Source organism: Rhinolophus sinicus, chromosome 7 (genome assembly GCF_057876585.1).
Source record: "Rhinolophus sinicus isolate RSI-liver-muscle chromosome 7, RSI-T2T, whole genome shotgun sequence".
NCBI classification, from domain to species: domain Eukaryota; kingdom Metazoa; phylum Chordata; class Mammalia; order Chiroptera; family Rhinolophidae; genus Rhinolophus; species Rhinolophus sinicus.
This window is the reverse complement of record NC_142507.1, coordinates 14,011,894-14,036,851: the sequence shown is the minus strand read 5'-3', so window position 1 is coordinate 14,036,851 and position 24,958 is coordinate 14,011,894. Positions and strand designations below refer to the sequence as shown.

Sequence of the window (24,958 nt, the reverse complement as noted above, 5' to 3'; positions counted from 1 at the left end):
AATGACCCACGAAGTAGAAGAATTATCTCAATTCTCCATTTTACTAAGAACAACCTCAGAGATTATTTACCACCTTAGATTACATAGCTAATGTTATAAAATAAGAAATCAAAAATACCACTATATATATGTACACACACACACCAGGGGTGCCACAAAAAATGTATACAAGTGGACACTTTGGTCAACGTTGCTCAAGCAGTAGTTCACCATAATCAGAAGTATCTGGACGCTGATGGTAACCATTTTGAGCACCTCTTATAATTGCAGAAGTCAAACATGACTTGTATTCATCTTTTGTTATCGGAGTATTACAATTTTATATATATATATATTATTCTCCTATAACAATTTTGTTAGAATCAGGATATTGTAAGTTAATCTTAACTTTATTCAATGCCTCTCTGCCACTTTTTGGGGGGGAAAAGCCAAATGACAAAATAAATGAAACAATAAATTGAATAAATCAGAAACAAACACACCCAGAAAAAAAAATACAACCTGACATTTTTCCTATTTGCTCAAGTTAATTAGCACCTTCCATTCATTTTTTACTGATTTAAAAGAAAAAAATTTTCATTTATTCTCCTAAAAAAATATTCAAGTACTTGCGACTAGCCAGGTACAGGTGTGGACTCGCTGGGTTCTCAAAGAACTGAGTAGGGGAGACACACGGGTAGATATAATTTCAATCTAATGTGATAAATGCTACAATGAATATACTTAAAGAGGCAGCTGATCCAAAGTCAGGAGTGATGCTGGGAAGGACATAAGAGGTAAGGGAATTGCTTGGGTAACACACCTAGAGGGAGCTAGGAGGTCTGCCAGGCAGTGTGGCTACAAACAGGCTCAAGAGTAATTAATAATGCTTATACCATAAAAATGCAATAACCATTCAATTTTAATTGTTACCTTTTATTAGACCTGAAAATGAAAGAACACTTAGAATCAGAACACACGACATCAAGCTGTAATACCTACTCGTATTGAACCATTGCTACCAAAGGGATGTAGTTTTTTAAATAAGCAGATGTGTGGCGATGCAAAATCAAATATAAGCTTGTTAAAACGGAACAGTAAACTTTGTTTTAATGGCTATAGAAAGGAGGTGGTTTTGTTTTTTTTTCCCAACACATCTGGTTCTGGCAGCAAGTTGTATTATACATTTAAAGCAATACATGCCCTGAAAGCTTATATTGTCAATTGTGCGTGTCACCTGAATCACAGCCCAGACACATGAGAAACTATCATTTTCAACCCCCTCAATACCCCTCCCTCCAGAAGGTTACAATGTTCATGAACTCGAGATTCTTGTTGGTGAAGTATCATACAGTCACTTCTCTCCAGCGACACTGGATGCTTTTAATTGTCTTTAAAAGAGAAGTGATGAAAATACAAGGAAATCCTCCAGGGTCCAATTTTCCTTTCACATTCTCCAAGTAGTCAAACAGCAGCTCTACAGGTTGATGAAAAGAATTTCAATTTCCTCCTATTCGTTTTCAATCATGTTAGCATTAAAATTTTTCTGGATTTAGTTGGATTTCTAAAAGGAAATTTTTAGTTGCCAAATATTTCAGAAATGCAATAAAGCATTACATATATGTAATGAGCTCTTATCTACCAAAAATATATATGTATATATATTTATATTTATCTTACCTTCACTGAAGTTCTTTTTTTCTGGCTGGATATGAGAAACAAGATTAAGTAGACCAATGCTGGCTTTATTTCTTTGTAAGCAATAATTTGAGTCTTTTCTCATTCGATCCGACTGTAAGTTCATAATAAATTCACAAAAGGCAAATACAAGGAAACACCTACTGAAGAGGCATCTGCCCAGCAATTCATGTTACAGTTAAACTCTACCAAATGGCACTATGGCATATAGGCATCCAATTTTTTCTTTTTTCAAGTCTGTCAGTTATTTACTACATTTTTTTTCTACCAGGGGACAGTGTGTAATCAATCACAAAGTAAAGCCTAGAGACCATTTATAGCTGCTCCCAAGAGATGACTCTCAAGAGCTGATATAACAAACTGAACAGCAGTTAACGGGACCTACATTTGGTCGCGTTCCGTCTCAATAGCACTTTGCTGAGAGATGTGTTTCCTTCTTTTTGAATGATTCTGGGTTAATCTTATTAAAATAACAAATAAGATTGCAAAGGTTTTGCAGTTGTATTTTTAGGGGACTGCTCCATTCAAATTAATATCTTTTAATTCACCATATGTCATTAGTAATGTCCTTTCTATTAACATGGTTGGCAAAATTAAAAAAGGCACAAAAGGGGGATAATGAGAAATGTTTGCAACTTTCAGTGAAAAGTACCAAAGCAAGTACCTCTCATGAAGAAAAGCAGAGAAAAATGTTCAGTGATTCATGCACAACTTGAGCTAAAAGAAAACGTCTCTTCAGATAGGTCCTGAGGCTTGAGGAGAAAGTTGTTTTCCTAATCACGTGCTTCATGGAAAATAAAATGTAAAGCTGCACATATGTTTGGTTTAACAGTGGACCCATGTTTTTTTAAAACGTGAGGCAACTAAACAAAGGAAAATACAACCGAAATACCTTCATAAACAAAGCAACTCCACCTGTAGCCTCTGTCTTTTTTACCACTTAGTGGGGCAAATGTCCAATAAAATGTAAAATGCAGCATACGCAATCATGTAATCTAAAAACTTTTCATGATAACTTATTGCAAATTGCACTTGACAGTTCACCACCACAATGGAAAACTGGCCCCTTGTTCGTTCACACAGTCCTTGAACCCCAAACCGAAGTCACCAGTAAAACGATCTGGATAAAAAGTTTGCAGCTGTGCTCAGCCAGCTCGCCCCACCCTCTGGGTGGGAGCCCACCCGGGACACTGCTTTGTCCTGCTCCTTCGTGGGGCTCTCATCCTCAGGCAGGTAGTCGGGCAGCTCTGTGTTCTGTTCTACTTCCACAGGCGTATCCTGGAACGGAACCAGCATCTGACACAGAACATGCAAACAGTATTACACAATCAACCTAACTGATAGGTATATGTCAGAAGTTAAAGATCAACTTTACTCCTCCTTCTGATCATGATAGTTATTTTCAAGGGCTGTATTCCTTTGAAAATGTTCCTCTTATATGAAGGTAGGCCCAACTACCCTGTTTCCCAGAAAATAAGACCTAGTCGGACAATCAGCTCCAATGCGTCTTTTGGAGCAAAAATTAATATAAGACCCAGTATATTATATTATACTATATTATATTTTATTATAGTAAAATAAGACTGGATCTAATATTAATGTTTGCTCCAAAAGACACATTAGAGCTGATTGTCCGGCTAGGTCTCATTTTGGGGGAAACATGGTACTGAGCACTGCATAAGCACAGAAAGGCAGAACCGCACATGAAACCTAATGCTTTTCTCTTGGGGGTCCAGGAGGGATGAATGTGCATAAATGTTGAATCACTATGATGTACACCTGACACTAATATTGTCTGTCAACTATAATTAAAAATAAATTTTAAAAAATTTAAAAATAAGTAAGACAAAAGCAAGTACCTGGCTATTGTGTATCTGAACCTCCTTTCTGTGGGAGCTCAAATGAGCTAAAGCTAAATAGGTTCGTTTTCTCTCTCACAAAGCTCGTGGAAAGAACAGCAAGCGGCAAAGATCTTCATTATATATACTTGCCCAATGGTGGGACTGGACTTTTATTTTTTGGACTGGCAAAACTAATTAAGGTTAGAAAGCATTTAAGAACCAATGCAAGGAAACCACATATCCTTTATTTCCATGTAATATCAGTAAGACAGCTCCACGGAAATAAAGATCAGAGTCTGAAAGTCAAAAAAATATAAGACATAAAAAACAGACTGAAATTCACCAAAGATCTCTCCACATTTCTAAGAGTTAACACTGTTAACCAAGAAACATTAAGATAATCTGACCCAACCACATTCCTTTGGTAACGATTGGTCTAGAAACAATAGCAATCTGCCAGCCATAAAGAAGAACCAAGAGTCAGAGTCAGGTATAGAGAAAACTAAACCTTTTACCTCTTCTCCGCTTTCACTTTTCACAACTTGCTGAGCCTTCATAACCTTAGTGGATGCTATTGCTGATGCCAAAGCCTAGGCCAAGATAAAAAGGGACAATTTTGAACAGTGATTTGGTACCTGGAACCTCAAGCACACGGAGTCATTTAAAATACTAACCTCTGCTTTCAAATCTGAACGGATTCGCACCACACATCTTTGAACAGCCATTTGAAAAGTAAAGCTAATAACACCTTTAATTTTTAACAAAGCCTCTTCACATAGATTTCGCCGAGACTGAAAAAGTAAAAGCAAATTGTTATTAAAATTCGTAAAACAATAAAAAGGGAATAAATCAACTCAAACCACACTGAACTAGTCATTATATTTGGGGGGGTGGGGGGCACCATGCGGGGCGGATGTCCCTATTTCAGGTCTACCATCTCATATTTGAGGGCATGGTGCTTAGTCAAGTTTATTACATTTTATAAGATCAACAGAATAGTAATTCCTGCTAGAGTTTTTCAAGCTTCATTACTAATATTCAGTCTTAATAATTTTAATAAGAAGCTAGTCAATGTTAATTTGAATCTTAAAGCAAAAAGAACGGAAGAATAATACAGAAAAAATGCTGAAAAGCAGAGGTTCTTCTAGCTCAAGAGTGGGAAAACTGGTCCACCAGCTGTTTCTGTAACAGCCACACCCACGTGTTGACATACTGTCTGAGGCTAGTTTCATGCTACTGCAGAGTTAGTAGTTATTAACAGACCATGTGCCCTGCAAAACCTAAAATATTTACTATCTGACCCTTTACAGAAAGGTTTACTGACCCTTGCTGTAGCTTAAAAATCTCTAGGGATAAATTCTAATAAACATAAGTTAGAATTGGTAAGCATTCAGTGTTTGAGTCACTATTTTTAAAGTACTTGATATTTATAAATACTGCTGCACCCTTCATTAATGGCCTTTTCTGTGGGTACCACTGCATTCTCAAGGGTTAGCAACATCCTCTCTTGGTTCTCATTTTCCCCTGACAACACAAGGTAACACATACCCATCAATCCCTCTTTGACCCCTAATAATACCCTTGTCTTTTACTTACACCACTGACTATTCCATCGCATTGTATCTCCAAGGTCCAGGACCTAAAAGTAAGGGATTTCCTTTCTATTTCATCCCTCAGCAGACTACTCTCATCACTTCAGCCATCACTACCTGGAGAAGCACAGATGTGTGTCTCCAATATGATTTTATTTTCATTTGTCTACAGATATATCTACTTGGACAGCCAATGGTCACCTCAAACACAATATCCAGAGAAAATGGATTAAAAAGTAACTAGTTTCCCCACATCCCTCCCTCCACCTCCAGCCCACACACCAAATCACCATCTAAATTTTCCTGTTTCTGTATTGAATCCAGGTTCTAATTTGGTACTTCCGAGGGGTCAGGAATCTACAACTGACCCCAAGTCTCCAGGTCACACCCTAAGAAGCACTGCCTTCAAATTATCCGATTCATTCTTTTCTTCTATTGAATAAAATCAGTCTTCAAACGTATCCATGCATCCTTCAGAACTCACATCCTTGCTTACCTTCTTATTTAACCCACTCTTTTACCTCTGCCTTTCAGTACTACTCAGGCAAGGATCTGGGGTACAGCGGCATGTGGCAGCACACAAACCCACCACCCACAGGGGCTCATTTAGTGCATTGTTTCTGGGCTCTGCTCAGCTGAGTCCTGGGTTCTGCAAGGCCCCCTTATGGAACAGGGGCCCAAAAGGTTTTATCTCTTGCACATACTCAACACGAGGCAGACGTGAAAGTGAAGAAAAGCACACAGCATATACAACACAAAAGTTAGAATACCACTAGTCTAATCTGATTCCTTCTTTTAAATGTGAGGAAAGCAAAAAACAGAAAAGTTAAACAACTTGCCGAGTTCATCATAAGTAAAGAATATGACACTAAATTCCAACTATATGTGACAATGAGAAACCAGATTCATGAGGCCAATTCAACTTTGTTTTGACACAAATGAACACATTTGCAATAGGCAAAGGCTGGGGGCATGGAAAGGGGTGGAAAATGCAATTCTAAGATTTAATCTCTTGGGATAGGCAATTTCCAAGTAAATGTGAGAGTTTCAATGGAACAAATACGATCAAGAATTATCCACCAAGGATGAACACCCTCTTGACTGGGATACAGGGTCAAGATTTGGTTGAGAAAATCATAGTAGATATAAATGGAAGGTGGGCAAGAAAGTAGATGAGTCAAGATTAACTGCCTAAAAATGATTAGGAGAAAAGAGTGAGGGGTAGGGGTCGGGGAGTGGGGGGTGGAGGGGTGGGTGTGGGTGTGTGTTAAGAGACTATCAATTCAAAGAATATAATGGTCTCTCTCCAATTTCTACAGACTCCATAGTAGCATGATTGCAGCTGAACAAATAAAGCAAAGGGAAAAAGACTTGCGAGGATCCATAATCAGAAATAACTCCCTAAAAGCCTTGATATATACACTAAAACAATGTACACTGCTTTCTTTACTAGTAAAAGAGTAAACGTGCTTCCATGTGCTGTCCAAAGTAGCAGTTAAGAGTGGGATTCTGCTGCTTAGGTTCAAATCCCATGCCCTCCACTTAGTAATTGTGTAACCCTGGGAAACTACTTAAATCTGGTGTCCGTCAGTTTCCCCATCTGTAAACTGGGCCTATAAAAAGACCTACCTTATAGTGTTATGAGAAATAAATGAGTTAACACATCACAAGGGCCTCTGAAAGTATTGTAACAGATGTAAGCTGATATTATTTATTGGTAATTATATCTCTTTAGGGAACTTTTCTTATTAGATTTTCTTTTGATTTTTTTAAGGCCACTAACCTGATGTCAATTATTCATTACAAATATTTTCCAACTGTTTTTACCTTTTAAGAATATTATACTTGGCAAAACAAAAACTTTATTGTCAAACTAGAGATCTTTCCTAAAGCGATTTCTTCTACTGCCTTTATGCTAAAAGTCCTTAAATAAATCAATTAAATATTCAGATTTCTTTAATTTCATAGTTTCATTTTTCTACATTTAACTTCTTTAGTACACTTTGAATTTTTACTGTCTGATTAGATGCCCTCTCCCCTTCCCATCCCTGCAAAACTGTCAGATTCCTGGCACCATTTATTGAATAATCTATCACTTTCCCACCGGTGTCTGAGGCTTCCTTTATCATAGGGTGAGTTCTAATATATATTAGGGTCTGCTTCAGGACTTTCTTTTTTTTTCCACTTTTTTTTTTTTCGGTCAAGAACACATTGTTTTAATTAAAGAAATTTACAAGCACATTTTAAGATCTGGTTGGACATATTCTTTTATTACTCTTCGATATACTCTTAGCTGATGACGTCTCAAGCCTTGGCACTTATAGCTCCCTCTCTTGGGAACACGTACTCTTTCACAGGAATGCACAAGCTCTCTCCCTCTAAGTCTTTGCTGAAATGTCAGTTTCTCCAGGTTTATCTGAACCATCCTATTTAAAACTGCAACCCTACCATCCCACCTGTTAGTACTCCCTATCTACCTTCCCTTTATTTCTCTCCACAGAACTTACCACTTCTAATATACTATACAACTTGGCTTATTGTCTGTCGCCTCCAACTATATCAGCTTAATGAGGTCAATCATAAGATTTATGAGAACTTTTGTTTATCTTGGTCACTGTTGTATCCCTGGTACCTGAAACAGTGGCTGGCATACACTCGGTGCCAGGCTATGCCACCAAAAAATGTTAACTAACACTATAGTACAGTGAAGAGTTAATTTGCTAATATTCTATTTTATGGTTTTCGCAATCATGTTCTTTAGATATACTGGCCTATATTTTTGTGTGTGCTTTGCTAGGTTTTATTATTTCATTTGGGCTAGTTTAAAAAAATAACCATATTATTCTTATTCATTAAAATTAAGCAGACGTATTGGCGATATTTTATCTATCTTCCATTCAATCAATTTAGTTACCAAAACCTGCTTTCTAGAAACCTTTCAGGATCTTGTGGTCCCAGTTTCAATGAAATAGTTAACTTATTTGGCAGTGTTATGGATACTATGCATATGAAAAGCCTCCCCCCCACTTACTTACTGAACCTTAAATCTTGAAGCCTAAGCACCCCAACACCACAACTAGAAAAAACTGTGGATAATCCAACATTACCTACCTGGCATAGCTAAAGAGATAAGTGGTAATCCATCAGTTGCCACCCCTAATATGTAAAGTATACAACTTTGGATTTATAAAAGTGTAAAAACTTGGACAAACCTGGGGCATGGTCAGAGAACCCAGAAGTATTGTCTCGGCAGTGCAGCAAAATTATCCCTACATTAAAGGTGCTACCGTCTTGCCTAACAAAGCCTGAATGCATGCCTCATAAAGATCCAACTGTTTGCAAGTAGCTGATACACAACAAACTCAAGAATATTTAAAGGCTTTGCATACAAATATATGCTATATCCAATAATGTAAAATTTGCAGCATCTGGCATCCAATCAAAAAATACGAGGCATGCAAAGAAGCAAGAAACTGCAATCTATAATTAGAAAAATCAATCTACAGAAACACACTCAGAAATAACACAGATGACTGAATTAGTAGACGAGGACATTAAACAGTTATTCTTACCATATTCTGTATGTTCAAATAGAGAAAATGTAAACATGTTAAGGTGGTATTAAAAAGACCCAAATCAAACTTCTAGAGATACAGTAAAACAATGTCTATGGTGAAAAATACACCAAATGAGATTAACAGCAAATTAAACACCTGCAGAAGAAAAATTTAGTGAATATAGCAACACAAACTATCTAAAATGAAACAGAGAGAAAAAAACTGTTTAAAAGGAAATTCACAGAATATTGTAATGTGAACTGTGGGACAACTTCACATGGTTGAATATATGTAATAATAGGAATCCCTGAAAGACTGAGGGGAAAACAGAAAAAGCACTTGAAAAAATAATGGAAAAAATTGACCAAATCTGCTGCAAACTATAAACCCAGAGATCCAAGAAGCTACATAAAGAAAATTATACCAAGGCACATCACAAACAAAATGATCAAAAGCAGTGATAAAGGAGAAACTCTTAAAAGCAGGCAGAGATGGAAAAAAAAGACACATTACATACAGAAGAACAAAAATAAGAATTTGATAGACTTCTGAATAAACAATACAAGAGAAAACATAGTGGAATAGTATCTTATAATATGGTAAGAAAAAAACTGTACCTAGAATTCTATACCCATGAATATCTTTCAAAAGGAAAAAAAAAAATAAGGACACTTTCAGACATATAAAACTGAAAGCGTTACTGAGAACACGTGTCTTATTGGGGAGACCACTTCAGGGATGGTGTAGATGCCTGATCACCACGCTGTACATCGCGCTGAAGAGGAAGTAGAATAACAATGAATGTCAACTATAATTTAATACACCATGTTTCCCTGAAAATAAGGCCTCGCCGGACAATCAGCTCTAATGTGTCTTTTGGAGCAAAAATTCATGTAAGACCCAGTCTTACTTTACTCTAAATATAAGACCGGGTCTGATATTAATTTTTGCTCCAAACGACGCATTAGAGCTGACTGTCCAGTTAGGTCTTATTTTTGAGGAAACACAGTAGTCACAGGATGTGGTGTACAGCATAGGGAATAGAGTCAATGGAATTGTAACAGCTGTATAGGATGTCAGAGGGGTAGTCGATTGGGGAGGGGGATTATCACTTTGTGAGGGGTGTAAATGTCTATTACCTTGGTTTGTACACCTGAAACTAATTAAAAAAAAGAAGAATGAATAGATGTAATTAAAAAGGTTACCCAAAAAAAACCTGAAATTGTTAGATTTCAATATTTGAACTTTAAAAATGGGTAGAAACATCTAGACAGAAGATCAGCGAGAAAAAGGAAGCCTTAAACACTATAAATCCACTGAACCTAATAGACATTTTATTGAACACTCAGCAGTATAAACACTCTTAAGGGCCCATGGAACATTCTCCAGAATAGACCATATTAGGCCATGAAACAAGGCTCAATAAATTTAGAAGGGTTGAAATCATACAATGCTGTCTAATCACATGAAGTGAAATTAGAAATCAGTAACAGAAGGAAATCTGGAAAATTTCCAAATACACAGAAATTAAACGCAAATAACCAATGAGTCAAAGAGCTCACAAGAGAAATCAGAGAATACTTTGAGATGAACGAAATGAAAACACCAAATATTAAATCTCATGGGCTGCAGAAAACACAGTGCTTACAGGGAAATTTACAGCTATAATAATAACTACATTAAAATGGAAGAAAATCTCAAATCAATAACCTAACTTTCCATTCTAAGAAACAATAAAAAAGAAGAGCAAACTAAATCCAAAGCAAGCAGCAGGAACGAAATAAACATTACAGTAGGGGGGAAAAAGAAATAGAGAACGGGGAAAAAACAGAAAAATCAATGAAACCAAAAGTTGGTTTTTTGAAGATTAAAACGGATAAATCTTTAGCTAAACTCACTGAGAAAAAGATGACGCGAATGACTAAAATCAGGAATAAAAAGTGTTATTATGACCACCCTTACCAAAACAAAAGGATTATGAGCAAATTCTATGAACAATTGTATGCCTGCACATTAGATAATGAAATGAACAAATTCCTAGAAAGACAAAATTGCCAAAACTGACTCAAGAAGAAAAGAAAATGTGAATAGGCCTATAACAAGAGATTGAATTAATCAGAAAATTCCCCACGAAGAAAAGCCCAGGACCAAATGACTTCACTAGTGAATTTTACCAAGTGTTTAAAAGAATTAACAGAAATCCTTCACAAACTCATCCAGACATTTCCCAACTCATTTTATGAAGCTAGTATTACCCTGATACCAAAACCAGCACAGGCAAACTACAAACTAACATCCTGTATGAATATAGATGCAACATGTCTCAACAAAACACCAGCAAACTGAATCCAGAAGCATATTAAAAGGATTATATACCATGACCTACTGAAACTTACACTAGAAATGAAAGGTTTAATATATGAATTATAATACATGATTTTAATAGAATGCAACAAGACAAATAATAAGCAATTTAAAAATGGACAAATAAGTAGACATTTCTCCAAAAGAAAAAATCTGTGATAAAGATGTATGCAATAAACCCTAAATCAACCACTAAAAATTGGCCAATAACCACGTGAAAAGATACTCAACATCACTAGTCATTAGGGAAATACAAATCAAAACCACAGTTAAGATACCATTTCACACCCACCAAGATAGCTATTAAAAAAAATTAAAAAATGAAAATAACAAATGCTGACAAGAATGTAGGGAAATCAGACCCCTTATATATTGCTAATGGGAATGTAAAATGGTGCAGCCACAGTAGAAAACAGTTTGGCAATTGCTCAAAAAGCTAAACATAAAGTTACCATACCACCCAATAATTCTACCTCTAGGGATATACCTAAGAGAATTGAGAACATATATCCACACAAAAGTATGTCTGCTATGAATGCTCATAGCAGAATTTATTCATAACACCCAAAAAGTGAAAACAACCCAAACGTTGATCAACTGATTAATGGATAAACAAAATAGGTATATGCATACAATGAAATATTAGCAAGAGGAATGATGTGTTGATTGATACATAACACAAGAGATGAACCTTGAAAACATTACGCTAAGTGAAAGCTAGACACAAAAGGTCACATACTATATGATTCCATTTATATGAAATGTCCAGAACAGGCACATCCACAGACACAGAAAGTAGATTAGAGGTTGCCAGGAGGTAGGGGTAGTGATTGCTAATGGGTCTGAGGTTTCCTTTTGAGGTAATGAAATGTTTTGGAATTAGACAATGGTGATGGTTGCACAACCCTGTAAACATACTAACACCACCAAATTGTATACTTTAAAATAGTAATTTTATAGTATGTGGTGAATGCTATTTCAATTAAAAAAAAAACCCCGAAAGAATTCATTTCCAGAAGACCTGTACCACAAGAATGTTAATGGAAGTCCTTCAGAAAGAAGGAAAATGATATTAGGTTGGTGCAAAAGTAACTGCAGTTTAAAAGGTTAACAATTGCAAAAACCGCACTTACTTTTGCACCAGCCTAACAGATGAAAATCTAGATTTACATAAAGGAATAAAGAGCCCCAGAAATGGTAAATATGGAGGTAGACGGAAAATATTTTTTCTTATTTTGTAAATGTCTTTAAAAGAGACTAACTTTTCCAAAATCAGAGACAGAAAGTAGAGTAGTGGTGGGCTGGGGGGAAAGGAAGACAGGGGAGTTATTGTTTAATGGGTGGAGTTTCAGTTTTACACTATAAAAAGTTGTACATACATTGATGTATGGTGGTGATGGTTGCACAATATTATGAATATATTTAACAACACTGGAGTGTACACTTAAAAATTATTAAAATGGTAAATTTTATGCTATGCGTATTTTACCACAATAAAAAAAACAGAAAAGAAAATTTTTTAAAAAGAATACTTAATATAAAAAAATTTATTTTTGAGTTTATAACGTATGTAGAAATAAAACATGATAACAACAGCACAAAGGCAGAGGTAGGGAAATGGAAGTAGAGTGTTATAAGAGTCTAATACTATGCATGAAGTGCTATACAGCAGCCCCCCCCTTATCTGTGGTTTTGCTTTCTGCAGTATCAGTTACCCACAGTCAACTGTGGTCCAAAAATATTAAATAGAAAACTCCAGAAATCAACAATCCATAAGTTTGCTTTCTGCAGTATCAGTTACCCACAGTCAACTGTGGTCCGAAAATATTAAATAGAAAACTCCAGAAATCAACAATCCATAAGTTTTACACTGCACACTGTTCAGAGTAGCGTAGCATGATGAAGCCTTTAGCCGTCCTGCTCCGTCCTGCCTAGGCCATGAATCACCCGTTTGCCCAGTGTATCCACACTGTGTACAGTACCTACCCATTAGTCACTTAGCAGTCCTCTTGATCAGCTGTCAAAGTATCACAGGGCTTGTGTTCAAGTAAAACTCCTTTTAGTTAATAATGGCCCCAAAGCACAAGAGTGGTGATGCTGGCAATTCACATATGCCAAAGAGAAGCCGTAAAGTGCTTCCTTTAAGTGAAAAGGTGTGCATGGATAGGAAAAATTAATATATATGGGGTTTGGTACCATCTGCTGTTTCAGACATCCACTGGGTGTCTTGGAAAGTATCTCCCGTGGATAAGGGGGGACTACTGTAATATTAATTGAAGTTAGACTGTGATAAGTTAGAGATATAAAACAAACCCTAAATCAACCAACAAAAAAAGAGAGAGGGAAGGCGGGAGGGAGGGATGCCATCTTGGTAAATGTTCCATGTGTACTTGAAAAGAGTATTATCTTGCTGTTGGGTGGGGTAGTCTATAAATATCAAATAGGTTAAGTTGGTTATTAGTGTATGTGAGTGTTCTATACCCTGATTTTCTGCCTACTTGTTCTATTGAGAGTGGTATTCAAATCTTCAGCTCTAACTGTAGATTTGTCTATTTCTCTTTACATTTTTGTCAGTTTTTGCTTCATGTACTTTGAAGTTCTAGTAGTAGGGCATAAATATTTTAAACTGTTATGTCCTCTGATTAACCTTCCCCTTTAACACAAAGTGACACCTTTATCAGTATTAAATACTGATATTGAGACTTATTCTTAAAGGCTGTTAGGAGGTAACACTAACTATTTAGGAAACTATTTAGTTAATTTGATTTCTCTTTCCCATCTTATGAACCCTGTGTTTATAAAAGTCTTACCGTATCATCAAGGCCATCTATATGCAAAACCACTGTTTTGGCACGTTTGTTTGTAGTTCCCAGAAAAAACTGAGCTTTCCTTCGACGTGAATTCATTTCATTGAAACTATCACTATCGGCCATATTGGAGGATTGAAGAATGTCATATATTTCAGAGGCCAGCAGTTTTGTTTCCCCTGGAGTTGTAGTCCTCGAAAAGAAACATAAATTAATAAATTAGTCTTGTCACTTCTACTGATTCTGTAATTTTATTCTTCAAGTTTACAAAGCCTTGTTTCCTTCATTCTGATGCTTTGTTCAATTTAAAAGAAATAACAGTGAATCCTAGAATAATTGGTAATGTAGAAAAAGCATCTAGTCTATAACAAAGTCTTCACATTTCATTTTAAACCCATGGTTCATTGAAATTCAAAACTCATCACTATAATGGTATAAAAGCCCACTTAATCCACATCATTAATTAAATAGGAAGCCAAATAAAAAGATCAGGATATAACAAATCCCTGGATTAACACTAACATTCAACTCTCAATTTGAAAGTACCCTGACCTTCAAGAAAATATAACATTAAAATCCAAAATAAGAAAAATTAGATCATTCATATAGTTATTTCAACAGATTTCTAAGTAAATTCAAACTGTTTCTTAATTTACATTTTTACATATCTTTTACAAAGCATGTATCATAAAACCACAACGCAAACAAAAGTTTTCATTCTTAAACTTTTAAATCCTGCTACAGATTCTCACATAAACAGCTAGTACAATGCTGTCCAACAGAACTTTCTGCACTGATGAAAAGTTCTGTATCTGCGCTGTCCATTCACATGTGGCTATTGAGCACTTGAAATGTGTCACGTGTAATTGAAGAAATTTTATTCACTTTTAATTAAATTTAAAGTCACATGTGCCAAATGGCTATCATATTGGACAGCACCGATCTAATGATTCTTATTAGCTGAGTTGAATAAACAGTAAGTATACACATTAACTGTAAGAAAATAATCCTCATTTCACCTATAAATAGCCACAATTAAGTCCAAACCATTTAACATACATTTAATGCCTTTAAAATCTGTCCTCTACCAACTCAGCTTGACCAACATCAGGTCGTGTCCTTTTAGCCAGAAGAGCTTCACCTGACTGTATGCTTTCAAACTCATTTCTCCCCTGAAGGCTCAGCTCAAGCACCACCTTCTTTATGAAGCCACCCCACCCCATTCATACCTCTGGATTCAAAGTACTATGCTTGTGTGTATGCGAGTATTACTGATCTTAATTTTCTATTTCTTTCTCTTCAAAAACAGAGGTGTGTTCTCTCTGTATCTTCCACAAAGCCTTACAAAACTTTTTGCAATCCATTTGTTATTGAATGAGCAGGAATACTTCAATCTCTAATATTCAGACTATACACATTCTAGCTATAAAGACCTTCAATTCCAGAGGTGGTAATTTGGCAATTTTCTGGGCCCTCAATTTACTAGACCAGGTGCTTTTTGGGGGCCACTGTTGACCACAGAGATTAATTACTTTGAATGACTTTGGCGCTGTATTGCAGGAAGCTATGAAAAAGACTATTATTTGAGGAGATGGCTCAGCACTTTTCTGATAGCTATTTTACAGTTTATTGAAAAGGTCACTGCAGTTCCGAGATACTTTAAATATTAGCCAATAACAAGTTGTAAAGAATACGAGGACAATGTTTACAGGCACTCATGCATTTAAGAGGAAAAGAGTACAAAACACTACGTGAGTGACTATTTTCTCAATTCTCCCAAGGATGATATAGAGCTAGAACCATTCCAGATTCACAGGAGAGAAGATAATGGATTCTTTAGGGCTTAATTCTCTCATAAACCTACTATTCTAGTGGTTTCCGTATTTGTAGCAACAGAGTGAGGGGGGAAACTGCTATTTATTCATAAGGACAATTTGCATAGGTGATACATGTGCATTTCTGATTGCCTGTACGGCTACAGAGGTTACTCACACTTTCAATTAGAAAGTTGAAGATTTACAACAAAACTATACCCTTCGTCTATAGACACACAAAGACTATGCCTACTTAGATAAGCAAAGCAATTACAGATGACAGATTAGCAAAATTGGTGAAATGAAATAAATACTGCTACTACTACCATTTTTAACTGCCTTATTTCACAGTTCCAAAGTTTCATCATTTTCATACAGCAATAAATTTCTTTCTGGAAAATTTTCAATATCTATCCACTTAAAACCAAAAGATTTTAAAAGGATAACATCACCAAATCAACATGATGGTCTCACTGTTGTTTTAAGTGTGTTGTTCTAGTGTACTCACAAGGCTAAATTACATTGCTATCCTGCCTCAGAAACAGATAAGGAGTAAAAACCTTTACTTATAGGCCCAGATCAGTCTAAGGCAAAATGAAATTTACAAAAGCAAACAAGCAAAAATGAATTACAAACCAAGTTACTTCTTGATCTTACAAATCACAAATATCTCTGCATATTGCTGATCAAGTCAATTATAAATAATTATGTCCTTATTTTCAAAATATGCGTTAAAAAAAAAATCCAAGAGCATCTACAGATTTGGAAGCTTAGTCTTTTAAAAATAAATAAATAAACCAAAATTACTATTCAAATACTGTAATTCAAAACATTCAAGTAGAAAAAGTCTAGAGTTATATAACACATTTGGCCATAAATGTGAGAGAGACTGTATAATTAAGCAAGAACTAATTGCCCTAATCTTCTTAGGCAAGTAAAAATTGAAAGAGTTGATTAATGCCCTGGATTTAGTTCAGTCTTTAAAATCTGACATCAGAAAAAAAGACTATCTTGAAAGGTTCTTTCATTTAATAATTGGAATTTTGCTCTCAGTAATTATTCCATAGTGAAGTATATTGACGCCTGACCATTTTTTCTAATTAGTTATCTATATTGAAGTTTCAACATGTTATTCATAAAATACAACTAAAAAGTGAACTCTGATCTTTATTACATATCAAAAATAATTTTCATTCTGAATATAAATATTTTTCTTTATTGGTCATAAACACCTACTCACTCTAATTCTAGATACCACTAATAACATTTTATATTGTCCACAAAGGCCAGTTAAGACTTCCATATACGTATTTTGCTATGTATAATATGCACTTTTTTGCCCAAATTTGTGAGGTAAAAATAAGGGTGTGCATTATACACGGGTAGTACTAATTCCGTACTATATAAAAGTTTTTAATTCTTTTATTTATGCTCATGAGTTACAAGTGTAACTCTAGAAATCAATAATGATATCTGTATGCAAAGTACCCCAGACTACAATAATCAATTTTGTTGAACTTAAAATAACTTGCAATGACGAAGAGTTTTTGGCCTTCTATGATGCATAAATACATCATAAATCTGTTACCAGTACATAAAATTTCACGTACCTTGTACCTGTCATTGTTTTGTAATTATTTGTTATATAAAATGTATTGTACCATATGTTAAAAAATAAATGCTAAAATTCCTTTATAATACAAAAGCAAGTACCTAAATGTAAACAAACAAAAATTTGAATTAGAAAATTAAAACAAAAGATTTTTTCCCTGAAAATTTGGGCCAAAAACGTGGGTGCGCATTATACATGAGAGTGCATTATACACAGCTAAATACGGTATTTCATGAAATCAATGAGTATACTACTTTACTGTTAAAGACTTGGTATCTATCGACTTTTGAAAAACTTCGCAACTTATCCTTTAGGAGTTCGTTTTGCATATTTTTCCTGCGTTACTTGATAACAAAAAGTATTCCTGTAACATTATGGAACCCAGAAAATCACCCCTCATTTTTTAACACACAAACAATCCTAACTTGAAAAGGGTTCTAAGACGTAAGTCAACAGCTTTGTTTAGATAACAATGTCCAAGGGCAGGGAAACTATACTAGAGCCAAAGCCCATGTATTTACATATTATCTATAGCTGCTTTGACCCACAAGGGCAGAGCTGAGTAGTCACAACAGAGACTGTATATCCAGCAAAGCCAAAAATATTTACTATCTGACTTTTTACAGAAAAAAATTTACCAACCTCTGTTCTAAATAATCACAAAAAAGACACTGAAAAAACTACAAAGGATGTGGACTATAGCTGTGGCCATTTAGTGGCCATTTAGAATGATGCTGCAGGCAACCAGATATACTGAAGAGGGCTCCTGATATATTACGCAGATTACAGTGGGCCCTGTAATCTATGGAATAACATCGTTTTGTTCAGTGTCATTTTGTTGTAATGTTGATGAGGTGCAATAGGAATTTAACTCTTGTTTATATCAATTAGCCCATGGTAAAACTGGTTTCATTACACATTGTCTCATTTAAAGTTAATGACGACATTAATGTACTACATTCATTACAGTACTGTACTACTATAGTCTCTTTTACATGATAGGTTGACATCAGACTTCACATAAATAATATAATAATCAAGGCAAAATGGAAAAGTATTTTCCAGAATTTCAAGAAAACAAAAGGTGACCACGATTCCAGTCCAGCTGTCCCTCAAGTAAAGGGTATAGAAAAAGAGTTTTAAACACCAAAGAACTCAAGGAAGATTTGAGCCTTTCTTGAGCAATCTACTAGAGAATGAGCTTCAACCAACTAAGAGATGACTGCGAAAACTTTAGCAAAAGACTGACAATGAATATTTTATATATTTAACTGTAGATCTAAATATAAGACAAAGGTGGGAAAGAGAAGGAAAGACTATATAAATGTTCTGACAAGTAGAAATACTGCAACTTAAGAAAGGACAAGGGAGAAAAGAAGAAAAGTTTAGAAAAAGCTCAATGACTGTGGAACATATAATAGCTGGCAGTCAAAAGATTATTACCATTAAAAACTACCAAGAAGGATAGTAAAAGTTTAAACAAGAAAACAACTTAGAACAGTTTTAAAACATATAAGTACAAAGGCAACCACTGTAACAATAGGGCAAATCTTTCTATCAGAAAAAATTTTCAAAATAAAAGAAAAATAATCAGAGAGAGAAACACAACTACTATAACATAAATGGAAACCACAACAAAATGAGTTAGGATGAAATATATCAGTCAAACCGATAAATATAAATGGACTTAGCTCACCAATTAGAAGATTTTTAATTTGGCTCACAAAACAGTTAAAGCAAAGTGATTCAGAAATAAAGGAATGGGCAAATGTAGAAACAATGAGAATAGGGATTATGTACTGATATTAAAGTAGAATTCCAGCCCCAAATCCAAGCAGTAAACATGACAAAGGGAGCTTTTCTTAATCCTAAAAGATATACTTCACAATGAATATAAATATATATACATATATACAGAAGGTGCCAAAAAAATGTATATACATTTTAAGAAATGCAAACTGTATTAAAATTGTAATACAGGATATATACCAATAACAAAAGATGAATACAAGTCACGCTTCACTTCTGCAATTACAAGAGGTGCTCAAAGTGAATACCATCAGCGTCCAGACACTTCTGATTACGGTGAACGACTGCTTGAGCAACATTGACCAAAGTGTTCACTTGTATACATTTTTTGGTACCCCCAGCATATTATGAATATATGCATTAAATAACATCATGTATGGAGAGAGAATGATAAAGCAAATGTTTCAATGGTAAAGCAAATGAAAAGATGTTAAAATTGGGGGAATCTATATATAGGGCATCTGGGTAGCTGTACTGTTTTTACAACTTTTCTATAAGTCTGATACCATTTTAATCTAAAGTTTTAAAATATACATAAACACACTGAAATGAAAAGATAAATGGCATTATGTGTTTTATTCCTTTTTATATTTTCTAGTTTTTACAAAATAAATCATATACTGTATACCTGTATTAAGATTTTTAAATGACATTTTAAAAAGTAAAAGAACAGAAAACAGGCATAAAGAAATGAAGTACACATTTTTCATCCAAGATTTTAGCAAGAATAGACCACCATTTATTATAGCACTGTTTCAAAATCTAGAATTTTTAGGAAGTTCTCCAGATGAGATGAGATATTTTCATTGCAATGCCACATTTTATTAAAGTGGCTTTTATTTATAGCATAATTCATGTTAGATATTCACAAGCACTTTCATAAAATGTATCTTATATCAGAAGTATCACTCCTGAAATACAAATTAACAAAATGTCTTAAACTGGATTCAGATGATTCAGATGTTCCCCTAAGTTGACATTTTGAAAATTCTCTTCACATAGGGATCCAGGACTTAAAAAATGTAAAAAGGTTCTAACCTCTAATGATGAATTTTTATTTATGGAAAAGATTAAAATTACAACATAATGCCAGATTCATTCGGACAGAAAACTTCAAATTCTCTTCACCATTAAAAAATTGAAATAGTGACTTTGAATTCAGTCCAATTATTGATCTGTAAGCACCAATTTGACCTCAACACAAGTAAAACCTGCTGTTGAATAACATGTTAAAAATTTCAGCAACATTCTGTAGCAAAACATACCATGGGGATTAAAGGGTAAGAATGTTTGTACACAGAATTTTCCCTATTGTATAAAATATTCTGCTTCCCACATGAAGAATAACTACCACTCTTGCTACCTACTTCTGCTTTTTGAGTTCCCCTTTGATCACTGCCAGATGGAAGCTTTCTCTTCAGTCAATAAAGCAACATCCCTTCACAACACATTTTCTGTTCTGTGGCTCTTTCTGGGGTATGGGAAGATCTTTCTTATACTTCCTTCGTTGCATAATTCCATAGAACCACAGCTAAATATCCCCCTAATTCAGTACTGCTAAACAGAGAGATACTGAGAGGGTCCCATCCTGACCGGTTGGCTGTCATGGGGCAGCCGTATCAAAGAAAACAGTATAGAACATAGATCTCTGGTGCTACAGCTTACAAGGTGACCTACATAAAATGGATGCCAATTAGTTCATACATGAGGTACGCTACACTAGTGATACATGATCAGTCATCTGCATCTGGTAACGCAAACGTCAAAATACAAAGTAACGACTAAAGAATGTATGTTTAAAGTTTCAAGTAAGTTGTGCATACAGTAGTCCCTTTAACCATGGGGATATATCCCAAGACCCCCAAGTGGATGCCTGAACCTGCGGACAGTATCAAATCCTATATATACACTGTTTTGTCCCTATCCATGCACACCTTTTCACTTACAGGAAGCACTTTACGGCTTCTTTTTGGCATACGTGAATTGCCAGCATCACCACTCTTGTGCTGTCAGGTCATTATGAAGTAACGTAAGGCTGCCTTAAACACAAGCACTGCGGTAGCGAGACAGGTGATGTGATGAGCCAGACAGCTGCTAAGTGACTAATGGACAGGGCGCATCTACAGCGTGGAGACTCTCGACAGAGATGATTCATGTCCAGGCAGGACAGTGCGGGCTGGCTCGAGGTTTCATCACACTACTCGGAATGGCACACAAATTTAAAATGTATGCATTGTTTATTTTCTGGAATTTTCCATTTAATATTTTCAGACCAAGTGGACCGTGGGTAACTGAAACTACAGGAAGCAAAACCACAGACAAGGGGGGACTACTGTATATAAGACTTACACTGCTTTATGTGATCAAAACTTTTCATTTTGGTTTGTGAGGGTTGTTAATAGAGGCACCCGAAAGAAACAAGTAGATGAAGAGATAATGAAAATGCCAGAGTTATCTAATTTCTTAAAACAAAGAAAGTCATGCCCAAGTCATGAGATAGTTCACAACACAAAGTGAAATATGCTGAACTAAAGCCTGATTCTAATACTTCAGTCTCAATGTTTACAAGCCAAAACACATACTGTTAACATTCAAATATACTGATAAACTTCTAAGATGGTAATTTTGGGAAACAGAGGTGACTTTTAAAAAGCTTGAAAAGCAACCTTCAAACCTGAGATCTCCCAACAGCCAAATGAGCTGCAAAATGTATATAAGAATTATTATATCATATCTCCCCTTTTGAGAGGGCTAGCAGATCAAATTATCATCATTGAGTATACAACAGATGTACATCTGTTTTACTACTGGAGGGGCCAGCGACAAATACCACATTGTTCTAAAAAACATACTATTTAAGTGGCTTGAAAAACATAAGCCACTTGTGTCAGCCATGGAGATACACTGCTTGGATCTCCCTTTAAGAAAGAAATTTGCCTTTCGGCAGCAGGAAGTCCAGTAGAGCTACCACCCCTCGTTGTGGCTTTGAGATTCATCATACCCACCTTTCAATCCTTCATTCCAAGGCCTGGCTCTTCCAGCACAGCCCCCAGCCGAGGACTGAACAGTGGGGACACTAGGGCCAGGCCATTTCTGCCTAAGGAAAACTCATCTACAAGGTCCTCCTTGCCTGGGGGCTCCCCGACCCAGTTGCGCTTGCGTAGCAAGCTGAGACTCTCCTTGCTCTGCTCAGTTTCCTCTCCACATTCCTTTTACAGATGTCAATCTTCATGGTAGTCTAAAGAGTGGAATTCAATCTCGCTTCATCCTCCTTCACCTTTACAGACTGTACCCCACGATAAACCTCTTCCAAGTCTAACTCCATTTCAAGATCTCCTTCTTGCACGAGATGCCAAGATAATAACCTCAACTGACATAACACTTCTCTGAGAAAAAAAGGTAAAAGTAGTCTCCCTTCTATTTTATAGATGTAGCTCTCACATACAAGGTGTGATCAAACAATACAATGAATGTTTAAATAAAAAAATTGATTACAGTAAAAGACACATTAATCCCCCTCAAAGTACACCCCCTCGCTTCTAACACACTTATCCCATCGTTCTTGTCACTTTCTGAAGCAGTTCTGGAAGTCCTCTTTCGTGAGTGTCTTCAGTTGTGCTGTTATGGCTGCCTCGATGTCCTGCATCATTCTGATTTTGGGGAAGAGCCAGAAGTCACACGGTGCCAGATCCAGTGAGTAAGGTGGATGAAGACACACTGTAATGTTTTTATTTGACAGAAATTGCCGTATACCAGAAGCCATGTGTGACACGGAGCGTTGCCATGATGGAAGACGATTTATGGCACTTTAAAACACACCTTCTCTCAACTGACTGACTGCACTGAACAAGTTGAAACGTGTCACACACTATTACTAAGGTTCAACACACCGCTTCCCATATTGAAGATCCCTGCCTTTCCGTTGGATGGCACTTGGAAGCAGCCTTCACTGTATTTTGTGATCACAATGGAAAGGCTCCCTGTCACACATCAATTCTGCTATAGCAATTTTTGCCAAATAAAAACATTACGGTGTATCCTCATCCGTCTTATTCATCGGATCTGGCACCGTGTGACTTCTGGCTCTTCCTCAAAGTCAAAATGATTCAGGACATCAAGGCAGCGATGACAGTGCAACTAGAGACACTCACAAAAGAGGACTTCCAGAACTGCTTCAGAAAGTGTCAAGCGTGATGGAATAAGTGCATTCAAAGAGAGCGGGAGTATTTTGAGGGGGATTAATGGCAATGTGTCTTTCACAGTAATCAATTTTTTTAAATGTAAACATTCACCATAGTTTTTTATCACATCTTGTATATACATACACTCACATACATACATACATAAGTACATACATACATACCGAACCTTAGCCAACCAAGCTAAGAAATTGTTTTATAGGTTAAATCTATGACACCTCTAAAACTTGCTCTAATAAAAGTTCAAATTTAAAGTGTATTTTAATAAATCAACATTAATTTTTCAGGTAATGTCTTACATGAAAAAATTTTTACCACATATTTTCAACTTCAATTACTATGCCAGTTAAAAGAATACACAACCTTAATTTAAGTTCATCATATGAATAAAATTGCCCTACAGAAGCATCCATATTATACTTAACCCTTTCACTGTTTCCAATAGAACTAAATGTGCCAGTTAAAACTAGTTAACTATATGGCATTAGAGCATACTAGGAATGAGAATGATGAAACCTTATACTTTACACAACACTTTAGAATTTACAAAGCATTTCTACATATATTATGCCATTGGATCCTCAATTACTTGGTAGGTGTTACTTTAGGCTCATATATAAGAAAACCAAGGGGCAAAGAAATCATTTGTCTCAAGTCAGAACTAGAATCCAAATTTTCACTAATGGAATTGACCTCAAACCATAGGCAATGATTAACACAGTTGATGGCAGTCAATATTTTGTTATTTATTCCCAACTGACCACCTGGATAAAGACAAGAAAAAAACCTGTCTCTATCTTGTCATTATCAAAGATCAAAGCACCAAAGAACTAGCCTAGCAGGTAGTTGACCCCATGAGAACAAATATTTAAGTAATCTCTAAAAAGTAAGATTAATAAAATACAATTTGTCCAGAATCCAAGAGCGCTAAGAAAAAAAGAACAACACACTGTCTTGGAAGTCAATTTAGGTGATTCTCCATTGACATAATTCAACTTATAGTATTTGGCAATTACAAAAGAACTTTTGTGACCACTCAAGCCAAAGAAACTGCAAGGTAAGTCTTAAAAAATCAAATAAATTAAGTGGTTACTTATTTTAGTTTTTAAAGCAGTCATGTCTTGTATAAGATCACGATATAGTACACCAAGAGAAAGCCTCAGAAAGCTTACCTTTTTCCTTCCAGATACAGTGGAAATATCAAAACACTGAATCTTCAATTTCTAGCCTTCTACAAAGAAATCAACAAGGCCTAAGAAAGGAGCAAACCAGACATCCCCAGAGACAACACAGCTGAAGGAATACAGACAAGTAACTTGTCCTCTGTCGTTTCCTCACCCATAAAACTGTTATCTGTCAAAACTACCTCAAAAAATGATAAATAATGAGACAATGGATATGAAAATCTTAGTAAGATGAGAGGTACAATTAAAAACTACCCATTAGCAAAAATTCAAATTACATAGCTCTAAGTCTCTGAGACCTCTCAATGATGCTCAGGAAAATCTTACCAAAAGCCTTTTTTCTTCTTTTTTTTGCCATGACACTGATAAAGGTTTTTTAGAGTAAGACTGGGATGAAGTGACAAAAGAGTTGTATACTACAATGCTGCATATTTTCAAATGTGTTGCTCTGATAGTAAATCAATTTTCAAAAATTCATACAAGGTAGGATTTTCTCATTTTA

At 35.5% G+C, this 24,958-nt stretch overlaps 1 protein-coding gene across 1 annotated transcript in view; it reads right to left on the bottom strand.

The window, feature by feature from the left end:
* Positions 1–906: 906 nt before the first annotated feature.
* Positions 907–24,958, bottom strand: part of ARMC1 (armadillo repeat containing 1) — a 35,095-nt gene continuing 11,043 nt past the window's right edge. The window contains exons 4-7 of the mRNA XM_019710700.3: positions 13,842–14,031; positions 4,193–4,309; positions 4,034–4,108; positions 907–2,973 (exon numbers count right to left, since the gene is read on the bottom strand). Coding sequence (XP_019566259.1) covers positions 2,782–2,973; positions 4,034–4,108; positions 4,193–4,309; positions 13,842–14,031 — 574 coding nt within the window. The 3' untranslated portion in view covers positions 907–2,781. The remainder of the gene's footprint in view (positions 2,974–4,033; positions 4,109–4,192; positions 4,310–13,841; positions 14,032–24,958) is intronic.